The sequence below is a fragment of the Oryzias melastigma genome, linkage group LG21, assembly GCF_002922805.2.
Source record: "Oryzias melastigma strain HK-1 linkage group LG21, ASM292280v2, whole genome shotgun sequence".
Lineage (NCBI taxonomy): Eukaryota > Metazoa > Chordata > Actinopteri > Beloniformes > Adrianichthyidae > Oryzias > Oryzias melastigma.
The window spans coordinates 15,498,903-15,524,374 of record NC_050532.1 but is presented as its reverse complement, the minus strand read 5'-3'; the positions used below and the strand labels follow the sequence as shown (position 1 = coordinate 15,524,374).

Here is a 25,472-nt window from a genome sequence, read left to right as displayed (position 1 = left end):
TTTTAAAACAGGTTTAAAAGTTTCTCCACTTAGCTAAACAGAAGAAGCAGAGTGTATAAATCATTTTTTATATATCTCAAAAATAGATCTTTTTTTCGAAGAATTTAGTAGATTGAAGGCCAATCCAAAACAAAATTAAACCAAAATGGGTTAGTGTAGCTCCACTTATCTGTTTTGTTGTGTCTAACAGTTATAACAACACAGTAACTTATAAAGATTCATTGAAACAATACAAAGATCTGCCAAATTTCCTTAAAAAATACGTTTTTATCTATTCCTTTGAAAATATGAGGTATAGGATAGGATGCACTGTGGTGTTGGTGATGACCTAACCTCCTGCTGAGTGATATCAAGGATGCGCTCCAGGGTTAACTCTTCAAAGTACAGCCGGTCACACTCATCAAAGTCAGTGCTGACCGTCTCCGGATTGTGATTGACCACCACTGTCTTCTTGCCCATTTGCCTCAAGGCTCTGATAGCGGATACAGCACACCAGTCAAACTCAACACTGCTGCCTAGTGGATGATACAGGGGGTTATTTTACACCTGCTGATCTTAACTGGAATTCAATATTTTCACGATGATCAGAAAACAAAAATAAACACATTTGCTTTATCTTTAAATGTAATTTTGTTTCCCACTGACAACTTTTAATCAACCAGATAAAATAATTTACTGCATCCTGGGTTTCATGACTGGACCAAAGTTACCAAACATAACTGTAAACTCGTATCAGACTGTGATCCAGAGCAAAATGTTTCTGCATCAAGTTCTAAAATACCTTTAAAAGTACATTTATAAATAACAAAACAATAATTCACTAGATAGTTCATTTGCTTTTAGAGATATTCTCATTCACGTAATTTAATCACAGGATTTCAGTTCTTCCAGGGACTTAAAAGGTTCATCTAAGACTCAGATAAGCAACAAATTCTACATAAACTTTAAAAATCCATGATGAGAAAAAGAAACAATCAAGTAAAATTTAAAAAAAAGAAAAAAAAAAACTAAAACCATTCATCATTAGACTTACCAATGTGGTAAGGTCCACAGCCAAGAACCATAATCCCCTTGTCTTGAAAGTCTACATCATGCTCCTGATGGCAATAAAGAAAATAATCTAAATGGTCCAATAGTGACTATATTTGTAATTATCTAATAAAGTAACTGAGGAAAAATTACAATTACATACTTGACCATGATATGTGCAATACAGGTAGTTGGTCATTGCTGGATACTCTGCTGCCAAAGTGTCAATCTATAAAGAAGAAACAAAGACAAGTTAATTAAAACAGAAAAAATAACAATAATAAGGTTACATTTTTGCTTGGTTGAAAAATATAAAAAAAAAAGTTAACAGAAGTTGTAAATAGTTAAATATGCATAGACATTACTGCAAAAGTCAAAGGAAGTCAGTAGAATTATCTTACATATATATAGGCGTATATATTATACATCCTTCTAATATTGTTCTGCATATAGATTGTATTTTCTTAATAATTTTGTTTTCTTATTGCAATTAGGAATTCTTAAAATCAAAACAAAAAAAAGTACGTACTTTAGATGAAATTTGTGAATAAAGATTCAAACAGGACTCTAGAAACCATTGCATTTGCACAAAAGCAACATAATCAGGAGAATCTGGTGGAGCAGCTTGAGACCTAAATTGTTTTCATTTCCTTTGTTTTTCTGCGCGTCTGATCAGCTCTGCTTCCTTGGCCTATTTTCTGATGTCTTTACTTTCCTTTGGAGCTTGACTGTTTTATATAAAAGTTGAAATGATGATTCATAAAGCTGTGAACAACCAGCGACCTCACCAGCTCACATCGTACCAAAATGCAACATTCTACAAATACATGATCAGACTGGATGGGTTATTTGTCTTTAAACTCAGAAGGAAAGCAATGAAGAACGTGAATGAATTTGATTAAATTCACTTTATCTTCTAAAATTATTAATTATAATTACCAATGATTATTACATTCAATCCATCAAGAAAGCACCTTGTTACAGCATATAATCAGTATTTGTTAAGATCCAAAAAAACGTGTCATTTTACTCTTATCTCATTCTTCTTGTACTATTCACCTTTTTGCTTAATTCAAATAAAATCAAGATTTAGATGCTACTAATCCTATAATTTAATTCATTCATCTTTCCAAAACAATCTGTAAACTTGTTAGAAACAATAAAAAAGTTGTACTAGTGTAACCATTATGACCTCCTTAAATTTTCTGTAAATAAAACTCCCAATAAACCACAAAAACTTCGATATTTTTCCGACTTTTTGAATGAACTCCAATCATCTTTTGATCTATTGAAAAGGCGTTCCCAGTGGACTTTTAAATATAATTATGCAATTTTTAGCCAAAATTATAAAACCTGTGTTGTTTCTAGGACAGTTTCTGCAAACCGGCAGCAGTTTAGTAGAAATTCACCTCTGAGTTGGGGGCGGGACTGTCGGCGTGAAGTAAGCCTGCTCCCATTTCCTATCATCCACCAGTGGACACTCTCCCTCTAAGGAGGTTGTGGCCTGCCATTTGTAGCTTCTATATCATAGCTACTAGCTTTTTCCAAATGTTTTATTTTGTCTGCTCCTGATTCACAACAGTTAGTTAAAAAAAAAACTCAAAAATTTAATTAAAATTTACTTCATTTTTCTTTATCCTTTGAGTGTTCCTTTTATATTGTGTGCATATGTTGTTGTAAATATTCATTTTGTTAACAACTAAACATGTTAAATCTGGGCAAAACTGCACAATTGTAATGATCAATTATATACTCGATTAACAAGATTAGTCTATTCCAGTGTATGTTTGTCACCCAGTGATCCTCACCTGTTTGACCCAAGGTCTGATACCATAGGAGAGCCTTAGGTCTCTGGCTCCTCTCTCATTACCATCTAGAATCTGACCAATCTGCTTATCTGAGAAGCCATCCTGCTTGACCTTCAGCAGCAGCTCTCTGGGTACTGTGCCACTGTGAAACAAGACAAAAATAAATGAAAAGAAAAAGAAACAAGCTCAACATGTCCAGTTAAAATAAGCTCCTTAAACATTTAGACATTTTCAAAATATAAAATAAATTAAAACTTGAAAGAACAATTAAAAACCTTAAAGTGAATCATTTTATGGATCATTTTTGCTCATTCTCATTCACTCTGTTATTTATTCTTCAGAAACTAAAGGTGAAAGATATTTATAGTTCCATTTTCTCCAGCGACAAAATAAATGAGCAGCCAAGAAAATATCAAACTCTTTCAATCATCTGGAAAGTTATGAAGACATCAAAGTGATGCTGAGGAAAAATATGCTTTGCAAAACAGAGACACTTTATGTAATTTATATCAAATAAACTTGTTGATTGTATTTTATTTTACTCAGTGGTAAATATTGGTTCTCTTAGGTATAGACAGAAGTGATTACCTCAATCTAGATTAGCAAAAAAAAAGATAAATTGCAAGCAAAGGAGAAGCAAAAAATGAAAAACCATCTTATAGAAAGAAAGAATTCAGCTACTAAACTAAAGTTGAATTTCTTCCCTCTTTATTATTATTTTCACAAACTAACAAGATTGGACATTTCAAAGAGAAAAGCCTCATTTAACCCTAAGAGGGGAAAAATACTGTTTGTGCTCCAGGAAGAGTTTTATTTGAAGAAGTCTAAGCAAAAAAAAAATGTTTTTTAATGAATAAAATTAGTGGAATATATAATCAACATGTTAAGTTCTAATTCACCAGTAACCATTGAAACTTGGAGCCCACCTGCATTTAGCTCCATGAGCCATCATTCTGACAGCACCCCAATGTTTTTACTCATCCCAACATTCCCAGCACCACAGGCAGGGAGACTACAATGACCCCCAATGTGTCAGCGTGCTCCAGTGGGGTCCCGTTGGATGGACGGTCATTAATTATTTAACGGCAAAGATAGAAAAAGGCAGAAGGTAACCTTTGGCTGCCCCATGATAATTCACTGTAGCTTTGATTTGAACTGCTTAAGTAAGAGCTGTGGGGAAAGAGGGAGAAAAATACACAGGAAACTGACAGGTAGCAAACCTGTTTTGAGAAACTGAAATGTGGAGTGACTTTTAATGCTTCAGAATGTTTTTATTTTTTGTCGAAATAGTTGCACATTCTGATCAATGAGTTCTGAGTTTTTTACTAAAATATATTTCTAGTTAAAAGTAAAATCTCTAACCCCTAAAATCACATTATTTGGCATTTTTTTAATAAAAGACTACCATTACCCTTGACCAATTTATCAATATCCTGACAAAAAGCTCTTGGCTTGCATCAGCATTGCTTCTTGTTCCCACAGTTCCTTTGTAACAAACAGCAGTGGATGCAGTTTATTTTTCAGGATAGATTTGACCCAGTGACGGTTTTCTTCACACTCACTGCCTTTCATCTTTTTTTGCTTTTTAGTAAATATATTTGCAGGGTTCACAAATGAGGAAAATCATTATCCAACTTTTTACTGTGGACTAAAGTGGTCTAAAGCAGGACTGTCTAACCCTCTGCCTCGAGGTTCACCGCCCTGCTTCTTTTCTAAACACTCTTTCCGATTCATTCTGGTCTGATGCAAGTGTTAAGATCAGTCCGAGTAGGGATAACTAAAAAAACAAGGGGAATTCCAGCCTTACAAGATGGGGTTTGGGCCGCCCTGATCTAAAGCTGTTCCTGCATGGCTGCCTCATTTCTCTAAATTTCTGGGTACAGGTCTCACACCTTTGCACTGTAGACCAGTTACCAGAACCAGAGAGAGACGTCAACCAATCAGAAGACACTCAACATAGAGAAGATTAAAAATATGAGCATTTTAAACTGAAACAAAAACTATTGCTGCTGTAGGGATGAATGTGGGTGTGATAACATGTTTAACCTTTTTATGACACATTAAAACAAACATTTGACAACAGTAACCCATCTAAAAAGTCTTAAAACCTTAAACATATTCTTCCACTTTTTATTTGCTCTTTTTGTTCATTGTTTTACTGGAATTTTTTTTAAAGTAATAAATGTAAATTCTAAAAACAAGAAGAAAAAAAATCAACACAAACTTTGTATTTTTAAGCTTTTCTATTTTTTGATACTGGTAAAATCCTTTTTTTCCCTAAACTGTCTGCTAGGGTCACGACCTTTAAGTCCTAGCATTTTATTCTCTCTCCGTAAGCAGTTTCAAATGAATGGTTCCTGATTAGAGCAGCTATTTGAAAAGAAATTGAATGCCCACTTTGCTCCACCTCAGTCTAACACTACTTTACTATGTGCCTCATATAGTTTATTCATAAGTTCCTGTTACTGTGTTCTCCTGTTTTCTTCCATTGTTTATGGAACTTAAAAAAATAAATATATATTTTTTGACAATCTTTTGTGATTCTCCTCCTACTAGTTGGTTAGGGGAGTTGAGAGATCAAATCCCTGAAATGAACTTTGTATTTTTTTTTTTACTGCAATTGTTACAAAAATATGTATTCACTTCTTTAAACAAGAAAAGAAAAATAAAATAGTCGATTTATTTACTTTAATAAGGTTTGTAGTTAGATCCTCAGAGAAGCACAAGTGGAACAACAAAGTGTAACTTTTGAGTTTGTGTTACCTTTTGTAAGTTTGAAGGTGTTGTTCCAGGTGTGTTATCCTTTGGAGTTTATGGAGGAACCACTTGTCTATGGCTGTCAGTCGATGGATCTCACCAACACTCATACCTTGATGGAGGGCCTTTAAGGTAAACACGTCATATAGTCAGCCATCACATTATTTATTCATGGCTGTGAAAGTTGACATTCAGACTCCAACGTAACTGACAAATCACCACGGACATCATGAACTTCTTCACTGTTGACTTTTTCTTCAGGGTCATGAGTTTGATAAGAATCATTAGCTTCTTTAACGTCATTTTTAATTGTTGAAAATGAAAGAGCTGGAGGTTTACTAAGCGGAAATGACAACCTCATTCAACTTTTGTCTCAGTGGATCACAAAGCATTGAAGGTTTGTGGAAAAGAACAAGTCAACTCTGCAGTTCACAAATAAATTCAGGTTTTACTCTCATCAGACTCCCTTACAGCAGCTCGCTAGGAGCAAACTGTAGTCAGAAACATTCATAATTAACATTTAGAAAGATTTGCTCACTTTAGCCAGGGAGAAAATGCGAGTGCTGGAGGGCACAGCCAGCTCCTGTTGCAGGTCGTGGGTGTCAGCCCAGGCCTTCTTGAGTGGCAGCTGGGGAACAAAGCCGTCCACAGATGGATGACACATCCTCAAGGCCTTCTGAACACTCTCCTCAAAAGTTCGACCCACTGCCATTACCTAAAGGTGAAGGAAAACATAACGGTATGTGATTTATTAAAGCAGCTGAGTGATTAAATGAGTGTTCATCCACACCTCTCCAACACTCTTCATAGCGCTGCCGATTTCACGGGACATGCCCTGAAAGCGGTCCAGGTCCCAACGAGGAATTTTAGTGACGATGTAGTCTAAGCTCGGCTCAAAGCAGGCGGTGGTTTTCTCAGACACAGCGTTCCGGATTTCAGGAAGAGGGATTCCAAGAGCCAACTTAGCTGCCACAAAGGCCAGAGGATACCTGTGATGCAAGTACAAAGAAGTCCGGATGACCAAATATCAGGCAACAGAAGGTTAAACCAGAAATAAAAATACTAAATTGAAAATACTTACATTGTACATTGATCTATGATTTATCATACTCATAAACTCACTCAGTAAATGCTAAAAACCTTCAAAAAAGCTCAAATGCCCCACCCAAAAAATTGTTTTTCTTTATTGTATGGCAAAATAATACATATATAAACTGTTAATTATAAGTCAATCTTTTGTCATTGCATCAACATAGTCTCACCCAGTTGCCTTGGATGCCAGAGCTGAGCTTCTGGAGAGCCGGGCGTTAACCTCAATGATGCAGTACTCAAGAGATGAAGGATGAAGTGCGTACTGAATGTTGCATTCACCCACAATTCCCAGGTGGCGGACCACCTTGATAGCGGTCTCGCGAAGCATGTGGTATTCCTCGTTGGAAAGTGTCTGACTAGGTGCCACAACTATGGAGTCACCTGTAGAAAAAGTGAAGAGGGTTTTTCAAAGGTGAAAGGCAATTCAAATTTTATTTACTAAAACAAAATCATTTTTTAATTGTATTTTATGTATTGCAATTTATGTATTTGTCATTTTTTTTAAATGGGAAAGTTGGTCACCTGTGTGAATTCCCAGTGGATCAAAGTTTTCCATGTTGCAGACAGTAACACAGTTATCCGCCACATCCCTCACCACTTCATATTCTACCTCCTTCCAGCCCAGTAAGGACCTCTCCACCAAGATTTGACTGCTCATGGCGAGAGCCTGGAGAACACATCGTTTTCAGTTCCAAAGGTATGACAGGAACAGTGATGGAATACTTCATGTCAAAGACTTGTCAATGTTGAAATCAATTTGTAGAAATTATGTTTCCCTTTTCGGAATATCCAAAAATAATTATCTGGTCTATAAATAGTCAGACAGGTTAAGGGCAATACATTTTTAAGCCCTTTTTAAGCTTATATTTTAACCACAAACAGAATAAATGTACCATGTGCAGTTTGGTTTAATGTGATTCATAAGAATAAAAATAAGATCCTAGAATAAAATAATACAAAATGATAACCCCACTCAGTGGAACAATATCCTAATGTTTACGAATAAAAAAAAATACCAATGTTCTTGTTCTTCTGGCCAACAATTTTGCTTCGCATCATCTTTGTTTTGAAAATAAAAATAGCATTTTTCTACAATATTGAGATTTCTGTCATTCTTGCTGTTTAAGAGATCAAAGCAAAGAAAAAACGTGTTATATATCCAATGAATATACTAACAAAAGCACCTTTTATGCAGTAATTTTTATCTTAACACATTTCGAAGCTAAAATTACAACAACTTCTGCAAAATCTGTTTTACAATTTTTTACATGTCAAGGATCCAAAAATGTTTTGTCATCATTTTAGAATTATATTTGGTTTTATTTGAAACTCTCTTACATAGACTGAAAGTCTCACTTTGGTCACTTCATGCAGAAAGTGCATTTAAAAACATCATTTTCTGGCAGAGCATAAAGTATTGAGACATTTAACCTAATTTAAAATAAAAAATAAGGATTTTTTTGAGTTTTTGCTGGTTAAATTTCCTTTTTTTTTACATACATTTTTGACCAAACAAAAAAAGGTTAACATTTTCACTAAGAATTTAAGACAAATATATGTATTTTAAGATCTTTTTACGGCTTATCGATCCTTCAAAGTACTTCATTTCGAAAAGACCTATAATATTTTATTCATTGACATCTGGTGCGTTAATTAAGGTTTGTAAGTTGAAGTAGATTGCTCCAAAGTTAAATAATGGATGCCATATACGACATGTCATTGCACAGGCTAAGTATTTATACATGTTATACTTTTCTGAACTCATATTTATCTTTGATTGAAAAATATTTTACAAGGACAGTTTATGTTGCTACATTTTCCATAGATGGAAGTACTTTTGTTTTTGCTAACAGATCAACAACGAGCTCTCTGAACATTTGCCCTATCCTTGATACAAACTGAAAAAACAACTTTACACTTTTAAAAAAGGATTTGCTGCAAAAGATAACACAGGAGGATACTCAAGCTTGCATTAAGCCATTACTAACTGAGTTCATCAATAATTAAGATAAAGATTTGAAGAAATGTTGCCTCTTTTCATGACTTGTAGACTCTAATACGAACATTTATAGTTATCACTTATTCTGACCTTGTGGGCGGTTTCCTCCAGCTTCTCTTTGTTAGCACACAGACCAGAACCCAATCCTCCTAAAGCATAAGCGGATCGTAACATCACTGGGTAACCAATCTGTTCCGCTGCCTTTAGAGCATCAGAAACCTGAAACGTGCAAAATATTTCTTTATTTTTTACATGTTTTTTACAAAAATACATAAATCTAGAATACATTTATATTTAGCTTGACTGGATGTTGATGCTTACAGATTCCACAGCAATACTGGGTGCAATCTTCTCATTGATCTCCATCAGTTTATCAGCAAACAGCTGTCTGTCCTCTGTGGCCATTATGGACTCCACTGGTGTTCCAAGAACTTTCACTTCAAACTTCTCTAAAATCCCACGCTGGAATAGTTCAACTCCTGAGGATTACATTACAAAAGAACTACACATAAACACATGTAACTAGTACTTTCCTTTACAATTTGATATACCAGAACTTCCAGGAATGATAGTTTTTTTTCTCCACATGAACATTTTTGTGTGCATTTAACTTAATGGAAGCTTATTAAAGGTTTCCTTCCTCTACAATTCTAAATCTTAAGAAAACACATCTGTTACCACAGTTGAGGGCAGTCTGTCCACCCATTGAGAGAAGAATCCCATCCGGACGCTCAGCTTTGATGACTTCAGTTACAAACTCAGGTGTGACGGGCAGAAAGTAGACGGAGTCTGCCTGTTTGGAGCCAACTTCGTTTGTCTGAACAGAGGCGATGTTTGGATTCATGAGCACCGTCTTCAGATTTTCTTCCTAAAAAAAAGCCCACAAGAGAATGTCAACATTGAGTTAGTTTTACATTAAGTCCTTTTTTTATTAATTAGGGAGCACAATTATTCTTTGGACACTTAAAGATCTACTCTGATGAAAATTGTATTTTTGGTGTTTTTAACATGTTCTTATGGCACCTTTCTAATGATGGAGAACATATATAAGGAAAAGTAGATCAAACGTACATTTTTTTTTTATTATTTTGGCTAAAAACGGCATAATCATTATTTAAAAGACCACTAGTAACACTTTAAAAATAACTCAAAAGATGATTGGAGAGGGACTTAAGACATTTATCAAATGTTACATATAGCACAGGTTGGAACAATATTTACATTTTTAAGATTTCAGAACTATTTTCCTCTCTTCCTCTGGTTGCTCAAAGAGAGACATTCTGAGTCATTATGTGTTCACAATAAACCCCCAAAGGTCAACATCACTGCATCCTGGCTGTAAAAAAAATGTTTAAGAATCATGTTTCTAAGGGGCCTGATGGATCACCTGAATGTTTCTGAGGCAAACTAAACAACTGAAAAGTTCCACAACTACAACAAACTCCCTCCATACTTCAGCATGACCATAGCAGCGGTCCCTTTGGTCTGTTGTTTGTTTTTAACGGTTCCCAAGGCAGCAACCTAACAAGGAGTTGAAGGAATCCTTTGGTTGTGAGTCAAAAGACTCCAATATGTGTTTTTAATGTTTAGATGTAATTTATTTCTGGTTGAAGATATAGCTCTTTTCGTCTGAGTTTCACTCTAAATGTCAGAAATGTTGCTTACTATGAACACGTGTAATGAGACATCTCTCAAAAATTACTAGATTGCTTCACCTTTCCTTTAGTCCTGCCCTCAAATGCATCACCAGGCAGCATTTAACTTAGAGCTTAGGACTTTTTTTTTTCTTGGGAATTTGTTTGTTTGCATTTGACATGTACTACATTATTTCTCCGAGTGCATAATTTCATTTTTGCATTTTCATTGTAAATATTTTAATGAAAAATAAAGTTACATGTTACTCATCAATAAATCTAATCTAAATGTGACTGTCCTTAAGAGTTTACCTTCATAGCCTTGATGGCCTGAGATCCAGAGTAATCAAACTCTCCCGCCTGACCAATGGACAGACCTCCAGACCCCAAGACCAGCACTTTTGACACCTATACGAACACAAAGAGAATATCAACACAGCAGACAGAAGCATTTACAAAATCAACACGAGTGTGGCATTCAATGTCATCGTTTATATTTTATTCCTACCTTAGCTCTGGGAGGAAGGCAAGGTTTTTTGGGCATGACTGACACTATGTTGGCATCTTTTCCTTTCTTAATCAGGGATATGAAGGCATCAAAAAGAAACTGCAAGACAAAAAAAATATCCATTTATCCACAATTAAGACAATACATCCACAGATTTTAGCAAAGTTTCACTTAAAAACTGCCACACTGGCTACAACTTAGAGACATTTATTTTACATTCATAAAAACCTAATTGTTATCTCTTTGCTTTCTGCCACATAACTAGAATGCATATGTATTTTGCCGTGAAAAATATTTATAAAATGAATGCAGTAGTTCATCGGATATTTTAGATTATTGAGTTGATTTGTTTTTTTCTGGTTCAGAACAAAATGTTTCATTTTAGAAAAGATTTAGTCAACGTTATAAAAACAGTTTTCACTTTTAAATCAATGAAAGCTCAAAGATATAAATCTGATTCAAAGTGGATTTCACAACATGCAATAAAGAAAGACATACTGGTTCAAAAGTGTTTCTCTCTTTCCATCCAATAATAGCATAACCAACTCCTTTATTTCCTAATTTAATCTAAGTTAACTGGCCCTACACACCGTCTGCTATTACACCACAGGTGTTATACGTCTCTGTTACTGTCTAGTTTTATGCCAGACACTGCTGCAGAAGTGTTTGGTCACTTCAAAATATTTAGTCACTGGCTAAAGCATTGGACTGAATAATTGGCTGAATGATCAGGCAGTTTACCTCAGTCCACTGCATCTCTTCTACAGCTTTTCAGCACTTAAGTTCCACACATTTTCACACATTCCATTTATTTTTTACACCTGAGATTTATACTTTCCCCTCTGGTTCTTCACTAGTATACAGACTTCATTTGAGTAGTTGATACTGCTAAACATGAAACCTGGGCGTTTTTGTTTCTTATACAGCCTCTGAAATCTGATTTTACTCCAGCTTAAAAATAAAAAAAGAGACGGGTTAGCATGCATCTAGCTTTTTTTGTATGTTTGAGATTAGATTGTTCAATTATAACCATTTAAAATATCTAAAGGTGCTACAGTTTAGCTCATGACCCATTAAAAAGGCACAGAACAAACAAAAACGTTTACACTGCAATTCAGTTCAAAAGTGTCCTATTTTTTCAATGAAAATAACTCAGAAATACACTATGCATTATTGATATGGTGAATGATTAAAAAATTACTATTCTGGGAGTAAATGTCTGTTTTTGTTGCATTTTCTACATAGGAGACTAAAGGCCCATTTCCAGTAACTATCACTCAAGTGTTCTACTGGTACAATGTGTTTGCTCATTGTGTCAGAAGGCCAACAGATGATTAAAAACATTTGTGCAATCATGTTAGGACAGCTGAAAGTGGTTATTCTGGTTAGAGAAAATATAAAACTGGCCTTCCCTTGAGTAGGTTAAGAATCCAGCGCATTACATTTGTGAGGTCGATTAAAGGCTCAAAATGACCAGAAAAAGAGAATTTTCATGTGAAACTCGACAGTCTACTGTTGTTCGTAGAAATGAAGGCTGTTCCAAGAGAGAATTTGTCAAGAAACTGAAAATGTCCTATAAAGGTACGCAGTACTCTCTTCAGAGAACAGCACAAAGAGGCCCTAACCAGAGTAGAAAAAGTGGGAGGCCCCGCTGGACAACTGAGCAAGAGGATAAGTACATAAGAGCAGTGGTCCACAATCCCCGGGTCACTGACCGATGCTGGGCCACAGAAAGATAAAAAATATATATGTATGTATATATATATATATATATATATATATATATATATATACACGTACATATGCTAACTTAGATTATTTCCATTTAGTTTATTTTCTGAACCTGAATCAAGTTTTTATTTTGGAAAACTGCCAGATTATGTTCATAACATCCGTCTTGGTCACATGACTTAAAGCAGCTTAAAGAGGCTTTTGGAAGGGATGGGGCTTCATCAGTGTCAACCTCAGCTTGGTTATACATATCACATCTGTTTTATTTTGAGTATGTAAGGTAAGCCCAGTGATAAAACATCTTTTACACATGATGAGTGACAGCAGCACTTACACTACAATGTAAACCATATGAACATTAGGGGAAAAAAGAAATGCAAGAGTTTAAAAAGTGCTTTGCTGTGCAAAAAACTATACAGAAACCTGATGAACCTGGTGAAGGTTCTCATCACTGAAGTGTATTTATTAGTCACTTCATCTAATTGCAAGTTTGACTGTTATCTGAACACTGACATTTTTTTTTCCCCGGCTATCATTTACACAATTGCTATTTTAGAAAAAAAAAACTAACTTTTACCTTGGTTGCATCTTGTGAATACACCTTTAATTAGTTGCAAGATAGCATTCAGGTACTTTATGCAGCACCATCAAAGTCTTTAATTACCTCTGTGTCGGTGGGACCACCCTTAGCCTCCGGATGGAACTGGGCCGTGAAAACCGGCTTGCTGTTGTGCATGATGCCCTGGAAATTATGCATACTTTTTTTATAAGAAAATGAAACAAAAAAAATCCACACAAAAACTCAGGAACAAGATCAAATTTCTAATGTGGTGTTTTGAAAACAAGTCTGTAAACGCAACACCTCTGTATTTATGTGGGTTACCTTTGAAAAGACAAAAAGGTGCTCTCTGACAAAAGGATCAAAATGCCACGTTGTATAAAAAAAACACACACACACACACTGAACATGAAAACAACCTCATTTGTGCCATCATTAGCGTTGATGAACAGCGGACTCCAGCCTGGAGGCAGCGACTTGCTATCTATGCCGTAACCATGGTTCTGTGCTGTAATGAAGGCCTGGCCTGTCATCACGTTCAGCACTGGCTGGTTCTGGCCTCTGGGGAAACACAGACGTGCAAAAATGTACAGATTTTCCATCATTTAATAGAGAAGGAAGGCATTGAAGTATGTTTTATTTATCTATAGATGCCAACCTCTTGATTAGGCCTTAGCTTCTTTCCAATCTAGTAGTAATTCAACTTACAGATTTAAAAAAACTCCAACAGGAACAAAGTGGATTTAGGGACTTGAGTTTACCTGTTCCCCATAGGTAGTTTATAAGACTTTGCTCCTGCAGCCAAAGCAGTAATCTGATTACCCATACAGATACCAAACACTGGTTCTGGACGCTCGCTCTCCAGCACCTTAAACAAAAACAATTGCATGGACATTTTTAACCTTACCATAAACACTACAGAACATAGTAATACTGTGTAAACTGCTAATACAAAGCTCTGCAACTGAAAGGCAAAACAAATGAAATCATTTAAAGATTATACCTTTCGAATATTGCTGATGAGTGTCTTTGCAAGAGATGGATCTCCGGGTCCGTTTGATATGAAGAGGCCGTCGTATTGTAAACTCAACAAATCCTGGTCCCATGGCACCAGGTGGACCTCTGCACCTCTCTGTACGCAGCAGCATACAACTCTGAACTTATCTTATAGCATAGACGTGCTTGAAAAGCTACATTCACACCACCATCAACAATGCACGTTCAAGCAACCACTTACACTTGACAGTCTATGTAAACAGACTTTTCAGGCTTCTGCGTTCAAAAATCTTGCATGCACAAATAGCTAAGCAAGTTTTTACAACCGTTTTCGGGGTCAACATACAAAATGCGTGGCAACTGAACGTGTGTTGCTAGTTAAGCCAGACCAAACTTTAACTAGTCAGGGATTCTGATTAGAAACAGGCAAATAGATTAGGTTTATTTGGTAAACTTGGGCACAGTGACGACCTTACGACAATCGTGTTTGTTGTGTTTGTTTTTCAAATAAAGATAAACCAAGGTCAAGATGGTAATCCATTGCAAAGAAGCTAGCAATGAACCGAACGGTTTCTATTTTGTGCCTAAATTTCACCGCAAACCCCGTCCAACTGTACTAGGAAGACATGCGCTAGTACACAGTAGAAAAAAAAAAAAAAAAAGAAGCCTAAGCATATTTTTGAATGCACGTCAATTCCCCAATGTGTCCATAGCTTAGGACCAACTGTTTAGTTGGTGATTACATGGTAAAATTAGAGTGGAGTCTAAACATCATCAATCTTACCTTAACTAGTAGTCTAATTATGTTGTGCTTAATACCACAGTCAACAGCCACCACTTTAACTGGGTTCCCTTTACCGAAAACTCTTGTTTCCTGTTGAGTAAATAGGGAAACGTTGTGTTTGGACTCATAAACTAATACTAAACTCAGTGGGAAACAGAGAGACCGTCACCTTGGTTGAAACCTCTTCTACCAGGTTTTTCTGGTTCGGGTCAGATATGTCAACAGGCTGGCCTTCAAATTCAATCTTTCCCAAAACTGTACCCTGAGGAGAAGCAAATATATTCAATTGGCTGGTCCAAACAGGTCAGTTGGCTGGTTCTAATGTAAAACCTTGTCTCTGATGATCTTGGTCAACATTCTGGTGTCTATCCCGAACAGAGCAGGAACCTTTGAAAGGGAAACAAACACACATTTAAAGAACAATCCCATAACATGGTGTTCTGGTTAGTTCAAGCTGACCTTCTCTTCCTGCAGCCATTGGCCCAAAGACTTGACAGAGTTCCAGTGGCTGTACTCATGGCTGTAGTCTTGAACCAGAAGACCAGACACCTTAAAGCATCAATGCAAAAGTTCAGTTTTGACTAATCCATTACGAGTTCATTAACACAAAGATCTCCTGAAGACTTTCAACAGTATTGTGAACAATTTTAGTTACTCTGGACCTCCAACTTAAACATGCAACCAGCAACTTTATTCATCAACTTTCTAGGATTTCTTTGTTTGTTTTGTTTTAATATGACCCTGCTATCAGAAGTTGACCCATGTATTTTATGTTATTGATGACATTGTTTCCACATTTCCTACTGGTTTGCACACAAAAAAAAACAATAAAAAAGATGAACGTGAATGAAAGGAGATTTTAAACGTCTTCTAGGTGTTTTTTTTCATATTGTTTGTAGCTTAATTTTTATAAATAAAACCATGGTGCAGTACATTGTACTGTTGTTATACGTTCACATAAAACCAAGGTCTGGAGGGAAACAAATGTAAAAAAAAAAAAAATTAAATGAGATTGAAAATACATACTTTATAATGATTTTTGTAAAAAACAAAATAAAAAAAATCATATTTTATCTTGCTCATTTGTGTCTCCTTCCACCTGTTTGTGCTTGTACATTTAAGATTATGTAAAAAAAGAAGCAAATAAAGTTCTAGCAGTTTGTCAAAACTTAAACATATTGGTAATAAAATATCATCCATGATTGGCATTTTATCAATTTCTCTGTGGCATCAAAATCCCAGTTTCCCAGTTTTATTTGGTAAAACATACAAACGTTTAAAAACAGTGGCCTGAAGCTGCCAATCTAAACATTATTTATTCATGTTATTCTCTGAAACTTTACCAACACACACACATACAGTCTAAAAGAGACAAAGAACACAGAGACCAGAGGTGTAACGAGTATCTGAGTACTTGGATATTTTTTTAAACAATTTATTTGCATACTACTGCTGCAAGCAAGTATTCAAACACCTATCAGCTAGAATTCTGACCCTCAAAGACCTGTTTGTGTGCATTTAAATAGTCCATCTTCACTCCACTTATTATCCTAAATTAGAAGCACCTGTTTGAGGTCGTTAGTGGCATAAACACACCTGTCCACCCCATACAATCAGCAAGACTTTAACTACTAACATGGCCAAGACCAAAGAGCTGTCCAAAGAGACCAGAGACAATATTGTAGACCTCCACAAGTCTGGAAAGAGATATCAGGCAATTGCCAAGCTACTTGGTAAAAAAAATCCACCGTTGGAGCAATTATTAAGAAATGGAAGAAACTAAATATGACTGTCAATCTCCTTCGGACTGGGGTTTCATGCAAGAGCTCGCCTCTTGCGATCTCAATGATCCTAAGAAAGGAGAGAACTCAGCCCAGAACTACACAGGAGGAGCAGCTGGTCAATAACTTGAAAAGAGTTCGGACCACTGTTTTCAAGATTACTGTTGATGATACACCAAGACAAATTTAAAACATGTCCAGGCCTGTCCTAAGTTTGACCATTTGGATGATCCAGAGGAGTCATGGGGTCAGATGAGACCAAAATAGAACTTTTTGGTCTAAATTCCACTTGCTGTGTTTGGAGGGGAAACAAAATGAGTTCCATCCCCAAGAACACCATCCCTACTGTAAAGCATGGGGGTGGTAGCATCATGCTAGGGGGATGTTTTTCTGCACATGGGACAGGACGACGCACTGTATTAAAGGAAGATGACCGGGGTCATGTATTGTGTGATTGTGGGGAATAACCTCCTTCCCTAAGATGGAGCAGTGAAGATGGGTAGTGGCTAGGTCTTCCGACATGAAAATGGCCCGAAGCAGACAGCCAAGGAGTGTCAAAAATCTTTGGAGGGAGCTCAAACTCTGTTTCTCGGCGACAACCCAAAAACCTGACTGATCTAGAGAAGATCTGTGAGGAAGAGTGGGCCAAAATTCCTCCTGCAGGTGCATACAGACTGTGAAAAACTATAGTAAACATTTGACCTGTGTATTCGCAAACAAAGGCTATTGTACCAAAAATTAAAATGTATTTTCTCAGTTGTTCAAACACTTTTTTGCAGCAGTAACATACAAATAAATTAACTAAACTCTAAAAGTCTGAACCACTGACAATCCTTTTGTCAGAGTGACTGAACCCAGGGTCTACAAGCATCTATGCCTGGTGTGTTCACTGAGCTCTGGAATCTAGAACACTTGGCAGAACCCCAATAGCCACCCAGCCTGCTACAATACAATAGATTTGATTATTTTACTGTAGCATCATTGAATAAAAGGATTTGATCATTTGGGTCTTTTTTCTATACATGAGTCAAATTTGTGGCTAAAAGAAGAATGAAAATTAGCTGTAACCTAATTACAGAAAAACGACAGCATATGTTTACTTCCATGACTACCAGGGTGAACTTTTAGACTAAAGACAACAGTAAAAACATGTAGGTTACTGAAAACAATCTGTTATTTCATTAATCTGTAAATGTAATCTCAGATTATTCTTATATACTGACTAATTGCTGAACTTGTTAAGGATTTCTTGGGGAAAAAAAGTAACTTCTTAATGAAAAAAATGTTTTGGTTGTTTTCCTGAAAAACTAATAAAAAGCTGAAAGCTGATCTCTTATTCCAAACATTACAGTGAACACAAGTGACGCATAGAACAGTCTACGATTCACAGTTCCCGCTGCCTTTCTGACCTGAATCCGTTCGGACTCCACGTGTTTTCTGAGGCCCAGCTCGTCCAGCTCCTCTGTGTTAGGTACACCGTAGTTCCCAACAATTGGGTACGTCAGTGTCAGGATCTGACCCCTGTAGCTGGGGTCAGTCAGAGCCTCGGGGTATCTAAAGCAAAGAAGCTAACCTGTCAGTACTGTAATGAAGGGATGCTGACGCAAAATCCAATGTGTGGTGTCAAATCAAAGCCACTTAGTGAAGAAAAATCATCAAAGCTTAACACTTTTGGAAAGTAACAAAATGCAAATTTTATAAGGTGTTAACTTTTAAAGTAAATTCTATGGAAACATAAATGCATGGAAGTTGGGGGTTTTCATTTTAGGTTAACGTCATAGTGGATCTTATACAATCAGCTGGCAAGTCAATGGTTCTCCTCACCCGACCAAGCCGGTATTGAAGACCAGTTCACCAGCTGCAGAGGCTGTGTGCCCAAAGGAAAACCCTTTCATGGAGGTGCCATCCTCCAGCACCAGGCGGGCAGTTTGAGCCTGGAGGTCAACAAAAAAAAGAATGGTGTCAAGCACAATTTACAACCAAAATGACTTTGATCCTATTAATAAAAAAATAAATAAATAAATAAAAAATAAAAAATAAATAAACACGCCTAAACTTTTTTAGGGAATGATGGGAACCAGTAAAGCTTTGGGACTTACTGCTGAAACAGCAGGTCAATGTGCTGCAAATGCTGAGACAGACACATATCCAAATCCCTTGTATGCAAAAGAGTGTGAGTCTAAGACAAACAATGAACGTCTGCCAAACTGAAGCACTCAGCCACCAAAATGATCATTATTTTTTATTATTTTTAATCATCACTCAGAGAACTTACAATTTTTATTATTTTTAATCATCATTTAGAGAACTTACATTATATTTGAAGACAAATGTTAACAACATGCTGGTAGTGAGTAGCCATATGCCTCACTGACATCTTTATTCTTGTGAGGGGAAATAATGATGAATGTATGCATCATATCTGAGAAACCATGAGTGAGGCTGGAACTTGTGAAGTACTGTGATTTATGTGAGTGATGCGTGCACGCGCTCTAACACACGTGTCAGAACATTTCTGCAACCCATGTATTCTTCTTTAATAACAAAGCACAATACTCCTCTACTAAAAACATAAATGTATTTTTTGAGTATTTAAAAGAAACAAGAATCCAGCTTGTTTTAAATTTAGCCAGAGAACCACGTGACATCCCAATAAACTGGCATGACGCCTCCAAAAGTACCCATTTAAATAAAACACATTCTTTAAAAAGTAAATATATTACCCTTTTTAAATTCGCAAACTTTTATTTCATTCTTAAATATGGTTTAATGCGAATTTAGATATTTTGTCTACTTATTATGTGGGTTTAAAATAATTTTCAAAAAATATATAAATATTTTCGACGACTTTTTTACAATTCCCTACAATAATAGAATATAGAGCCGCAGCAGGTGTCTTTCCAGCGTGTTCTTCTTACCTTCAAGCTGAAGCGTTTGGTAGTTTGAAGCCGGGGCCAGCCCACGTTTCTGCCCGCCACGCATCCAGCTCTGACAGATTTAACAACGCCGCACGCGAGCAGGATCTTTGACATGCTAGCTTCACTAATGAGTGAGGGGGAAAGGTGGAAATAAGGGAGGGTAAATTACAAGTACTTAACTTGATGAGTAAATTTAACTTTAACTTTGTTTAATAGCTTTTTAAAACAAGTGGGCGCGTGCCTAGCAGCGGCCACAGAGGCAGGTCAAGTGTGCGTTTGATTTGCTCATGCGCGGCGGCCGCCGGCGCTTCCTCAACGCGACAGGCGCACCGTGTTTCTATTGGCTTTTGATGAAAACGCCTACTTTTAGGTACTTTTGAAGGGTTGGTGTGCTTAAGAAGTGGCAAAAATATGAAAAGAGCATCATATTTCGCACTTAAATCCTTTTTTGTGTTTGTTAATTTTAGTTGGTTAAATTTAGGATTTCTTGTCATCTTTGTTGGATTAATGTGATATTCCTGCCAATGCAACAGACTCTCACTTGTACATTTGAATCTAAATAATAAAAAGAAATGAAAATATTCACTTGAAATAGCTGAAGCAGCTTATTGCAAACGTGTGTGGAGTGCATTGTGTCTGACAAACTCTTTCTTTAAGGCCAATTGCCCGCAAAGAAAAACGCAAGCTGTCCGTGAACAGACTGCATGGTGGTAGGATTAGAGTGGTCTGTGTTTTTGCTGATCTCTGCAGGACTGGTCCTCTGTGGAGAAAGCTGCCTGACTGCCACTCTGCTGTGTTCAGCAGTCTGAGCGAAAATCAGGACCTGAACACATCAGGAAACACCTCCACTATTTAGAAAGAAGTCAGACTTTTGGAAAGCATATCTTCCCTGTTGAGATAATCTTTCAGAGCTGCTATTTAAAGAGATAATTAAAGTGCAAATCCAGCACACGGTTTTAAATATGGGTATGTTGGATTTTCTTTATGTGTTTTTAATACTTTAAACCTTTTAGATCAAGTTAAACTCCTTTAAATAAAGATTAGGTTTGCTCTCTAAAGAAAGATGCTCTTTTTGTGTGGAGCGCTGCTGACACCTAGCGGTCATTTGACGAAATGCATTAGACTCCACGTGTATTTGTGTAAACACAATAGTGAAATTGGAGGAAAAAATGTATTCTTTGCACTCTGCCACTTTTCTAACAGAAATGGGATTAACTTACTACAGGTGTTAGTATTCTTAAGGCAGTTTCAGTGCCTGTCTAGTTTTAAATTTAGTTTAACTTCACAGTTAAGACAATTTCTGTGTATCTTAAATGGACATGCCAAATCATTTCTGCCATTTCACAATGTGACAAGTCACCTTCAATTTCAATGTATTTTACTAAAGAAGAAACAATAAAAACAAATAATAATAATCTAACCTGACTTAGTTTTAAACTGTCTTTCAGTAGGTTCTTGCTCAGCAGAACATAAAAATAAAATTTCACCTTTTATTTATTTATTATTTTTTGGGGTTAAATTTAGAGAAATTTTCCTTGAATTTGTAATCTAAAACAAACATCAGTGACTTGATTCATGGTTTTGAAATCTTAGCCTAGCATCACGTTTAACAGGAAGCTACCGCTCCACATTTGAACTGACTATATATTAGAAGCTTCTCGTGGCATCCGGCTGTCAAAGCTCCGCAGAAGAGCTTGGAGCTTGACAGCTGCCGTGCCACTTTTATTTCATCGTCTAAACAGATCAAATCCAATGTGTATATTTAGATAACAGACAAATTGGAGCATTTTGACACTCTGCTCTCCTAATTCATCTGTGCAGTTTACACTTTCATTTCCAGCAGACAAATAGATTTATGTGGAACTAAATACTGAGAGGAAGTTTATGTTAATGATATAACTGATTGCCTGTTTCACGATTTAGTAAATCTTTCATTTGTTGTTAATATTAGATTTTACTGTTTTTGTGTTTTTTTTAGCAATTTTATTACCAGAAACAAATTGGGTAGAATGTTAAGGCTTCATTGGATAGTAGTTTTTTTTTTTTTTTTTTTTTTTTTAAGTGGGCTCTCAGGTATGGAAAAATGTTTCATTTGATTTTCAGAAATCTTTGAAAATGCATGATTTTAGAAAATTAAGTGTTTTTTTTAACCACTCACTTTTACTATATTAACCAGTCGATTTGCGTTTATAGTCAACATTTACAGGATACACTCGTATAAAAGTTAATGGAACGGGATTGTTCTGTTATGAAAAGAAATGCTATATGGTGTCATCAATGGTTCAATCTGATTAACTACAAAACGATAATTCATGGTGTGGAGAATCGTTGACTCCTATGCATTTCACTGTAAAGCTATACGTTACCAGGCCTGTCATTAGCTGCTGTCCACATTCCGTTACTGATCAGATGATGTGAGGCTTAACAAGGCCCAGCGCCTGTCTTCAGCGGCGGGATCCCACATTGTTTGCGGTTCCAAGTGAGAGTTTCAGATGGAGACTGAGCTTTAGAGAGGCCGTAAATAGATAAGCAGGCTTCCTCGCTGTTCTCCTGCCAGCTTTCCAAACACAGTCTTGGCCCCTGAGCGGTGAGAAATAATACAAGGCCGCTTTCAAGGATGGATGAAAATATTTGTTCAGTTAAAGGAGGGACAAATGTGAGCTTTCGGATTGTCAGTGAACTCACCTTTTGCACCTTCTGTGTGCAATTATGGTCCAAGATCACGTTAAAGACAAAAACAAAAAGAATGTTACTTATTTTACTCTACAAATAATTACATTCTAAATATTTATGAGACATAAATTACAAACAAATAAAACAACTTTTGAAAGTGTTTAAATAGTATATGCCCCTTTGCTTTTTGCTTAATGAAATACATTTTAAGACAACAAAAGCTCATAAAAAATACATGCACAAATACATTTAGGTAAAAAAAAACACCATAAAGCTATGGACATATGTGACACATGTTCAAGAACTTGCATATTGTCGGTAGTGTTCACACTGGACAAGAAGGGAGGGGCTTCTTCTTTTTCATTTATTTACTAGTGCATGCCTGCCTCCTGCAGTTGCTCAAGTCTTTTTCTTTCACAGCTCTATTCCAGTATATGAAAACTTGGTGTCATATATTTCTGTCTGGACACAAACCACTATTATCAATGTTTCCTCCAAACGGTTGGAACTTCCATGAATGCAAAGGGAGATCATCCATACGTCACTACCAAAACCTAGTCCCATATTGGTCAAAGTTTAATTGGTTTAACTTTCATCTCTCATTCAATGGCTGTCCGTTTTGTACGTAGAGTTTAAACTTGCATAGGTACGCATGAATATGAGATTTTGAACATGAAAGTCCAAAACGCACAATTAAAGGCTTTTACAAAGACTTTTCACTGGAAATTATCGCTTGAAGAGGCTTTACATACTCAGTGTGAACATAGCTTAACACTTACATGGTGTAACATTCAAGGGTTGTGCAAAGAGGCCACAAGAGCTCAGCAGAGAGAAAAGTTAAGCTGAGACCAAAAAGACCCATGAATACACTGTTGCTGGGACTCCAACAGTGTTTATTAGTAAAGATCATAAGTCTCACAAAGCCCAATTGGAAAGCCACTCTCCAAAACATAGGCTAAATTAGACAAGAGCAATTTAAGCTAATACAGTTTAACAAACTAGTTGACTAGGAGGGTGCGCTTCAGTCCAGGTAGAGAATCTGATGACCTCATCATTAAAGGATACCAGGAAGTCCCCCCAAAAAAACATAGCTCCACCCCTTCAACCATTACAGTGGTTTTACTTTATCCCTAATATTTAAGTTCAACTCTGAAGAACCAAATGCTGCAGTTCTTCTAATGACCACTAGAGGCTGGTTTCAAAAGGCAGCCGTGTCCCCATCTTAAACAGTCAAACTTGATTCCATCCCTTTTCTTTTACTCATCCGGGACCAGGTTACGGGGACTTCTAAGCAAAGATGCCCAAACTTCTTCCAGCTCTTCTGGGGGGGACCCCGGGGTGTTCCCAGGCAAGCTGACAGACATCTCTCCAGCGTGTCCTGGGTCTTTTTCTGGGCCTCCATCCAGTGGGGCACGCCTGGAACACCTCCCGAAATAAAACAGATTTGCAATCTGGAGTGAAAACCATTTTGAATGTCTACTGGTTTGCAGAACTTTCTGTCATTTTGATATAACTTAATAACTTTTAGCCTAAATACACATAGACTTGGAGAGAGTTGTACTATAAACACATGCATCAATCATAATTATAAAATGAAGCTTTAAACATTGAAAATTTTCTTTATTTCTTTAGTTAATTGTGGATTTTTGGGGGCTATCCCATTTTAGGGGGCCATGGCCCCCTCTTGCCCATAGCTATATCCTGCCATGGCCGTTAGCTTTACCTGCAGTTTCTGAATGTTTGGGAATGAAGCCCGATATATTCATGCAAACAAAGTTGCATACTCCCCAATGCATGCGTCTTCAAGGGTGGCATTTCTTCAGTGATGTAGTCGTTTTTTCCTCTCGTTTTAAAATGGCCTCAGATGATTTACTGCTGCCGCGTGCGCTGTCAAGACACAAGATTAGCCTCAGACTGTGTCAGCAATCACATTTCAACGTCTTATTGTGTCATTACGACAGGTTTGTTGCAGCAAGACTTTTTCCTTCAGGTTGTCAAATTGTAAAACGGAAAGACGGGGGGAGACTGTCCTTTCTGGCTGGTGTCACGTATCTTGTCAGGATGAGGTGCCACAGTTTATAAGGTGCGGCTTTGTTTAGCCTGGCGGTCCCGGTCTAAGCCCATTGTGGATGGTGTGGGGGCTTTTGAAGGCGTGAATAAGGGACAGAGATCACGCAGGCCACAGTGGCTGCACCAACCCCCTTAAGGAGCCATGGCCCCCACTCTTAGAAATCCCAAGAAACTTCACACCTCCATTTAGGGACTATAAATAGGAACCATCTGTCCCCCCAGGCTCAGTTACAGCCCCATTCCATTTGGCATGGATAGAGGGCACGGAGGGAAGCACTCAGGGTTTAAAAAAAGGGAGGTGGTGGATGTGACTAGAGTCCTAAAAATCCACTCTCATCCAAACTCAGAGTCACTACACGTGGCGGAGTGACCTCCGTTTTAAGGAAAAGACAGGCCATCAGCGCTCCCTGTCATTTTATTCTCTGGAGCTCCCAGCAGCTCATCACAAAGGCAAAATGTCAGCGAACAGGGAGTCTCTACCTCCGCTGGAATCTTACGCCACGCTCCACTCATCACCTTTTTTTCCCCTCCTGAGCTCCAGTTCCCCATCTTTCATTAATCATTCTTATTGCAAGAGTGCTCCAATGCCGGTTCTTAAAACTGTCATTTCATCTCCATGGGAATTGCACTTTTAACGGTTAAACGGGTGAACTTTTGGGTTATGCACATGAAATAAATCACTTAAATGGGTACATAGACATAATAGAAATCCTGCCAACATTTCAGAGATGATTTTAGGAGGAGTGAAGGATGCAGGCTCAACACGGTTCTTCCTGCAAGGAAACTGTTATGGGATCTGAGGGGCTGAAAAACCCCCTGGGTGAGATTATGAAGTGCTGTGTGGAACAGGGTAAGTTCCTCAGCGTTCAATGTTTGCAGATGACCAAATGCCGGTCTAAAGCATCACGTCACCATCATTCATCTTCCAAACAAGGATAATTATGGAGCAGTATTGTTTTGCACACGTGTTCAGTAGATGGTGTTTTAAAGGCCTCTATGACATCACTGATAAAAAAAAGCACCATCTAAGATATGTCTAAATTTCCCTTTAATCCCTAACTACTCAAAAACTATAGAGTGAGGGATTATGTAGTGTACTGGATTTTAAAAGCAATTAGAACGCCACGTTCACT

The 25,472-nt window shown here is 37.0% G+C and overlaps 1 protein-coding gene across 1 annotated transcript in view; it reads right to left on the bottom strand.

Annotated features, from left to right (window-relative positions):
* cps1 (carbamoyl-phosphate synthase 1, mitochondrial) overlaps positions 1-20,149 on the bottom strand; it is a gene marked incomplete in the record, with an annotated part of 42,112 nt that extends 21,963 nt beyond the window's left edge. The window contains 25 exon segments of the mRNA XM_024287223.2: positions 334-515; positions 1,034-1,097; positions 1,193-1,258; positions 2,838-2,979; positions 5,601-5,719; positions 6,133-6,309; positions 6,385-6,583; positions 6,857-7,067; positions 7,209-7,353; positions 8,776-8,904; positions 9,007-9,164; positions 9,364-9,553; positions 10,632-10,727; positions 10,828-10,926; positions 13,223-13,300; positions 13,537-13,678; positions 13,879-13,985; positions 14,121-14,249; positions 14,898-14,987; positions 15,067-15,159; positions 15,228-15,284; positions 15,357-15,446; positions 18,088-18,232; positions 18,503-18,612; positions 19,597-20,149. Coding sequence (XP_024142991.1) covers positions 334-515; positions 1,034-1,097; positions 1,193-1,258; positions 2,838-2,979; positions 5,601-5,719; positions 6,133-6,309; positions 6,385-6,583; positions 6,857-7,067; positions 7,209-7,353; positions 8,776-8,904; positions 9,007-9,164; positions 9,364-9,553; positions 10,632-10,727; positions 10,828-10,926; positions 13,223-13,300; positions 13,537-13,678; positions 13,879-13,985; positions 14,121-14,249; positions 14,898-14,987; positions 15,067-15,159; positions 15,228-15,284; positions 15,357-15,446; positions 18,088-18,232; positions 18,503-18,612; positions 19,597-19,710 — 3,132 coding nt within the window.
* Positions 20,150-25,472: the final 5,323 nt, after the last annotated feature.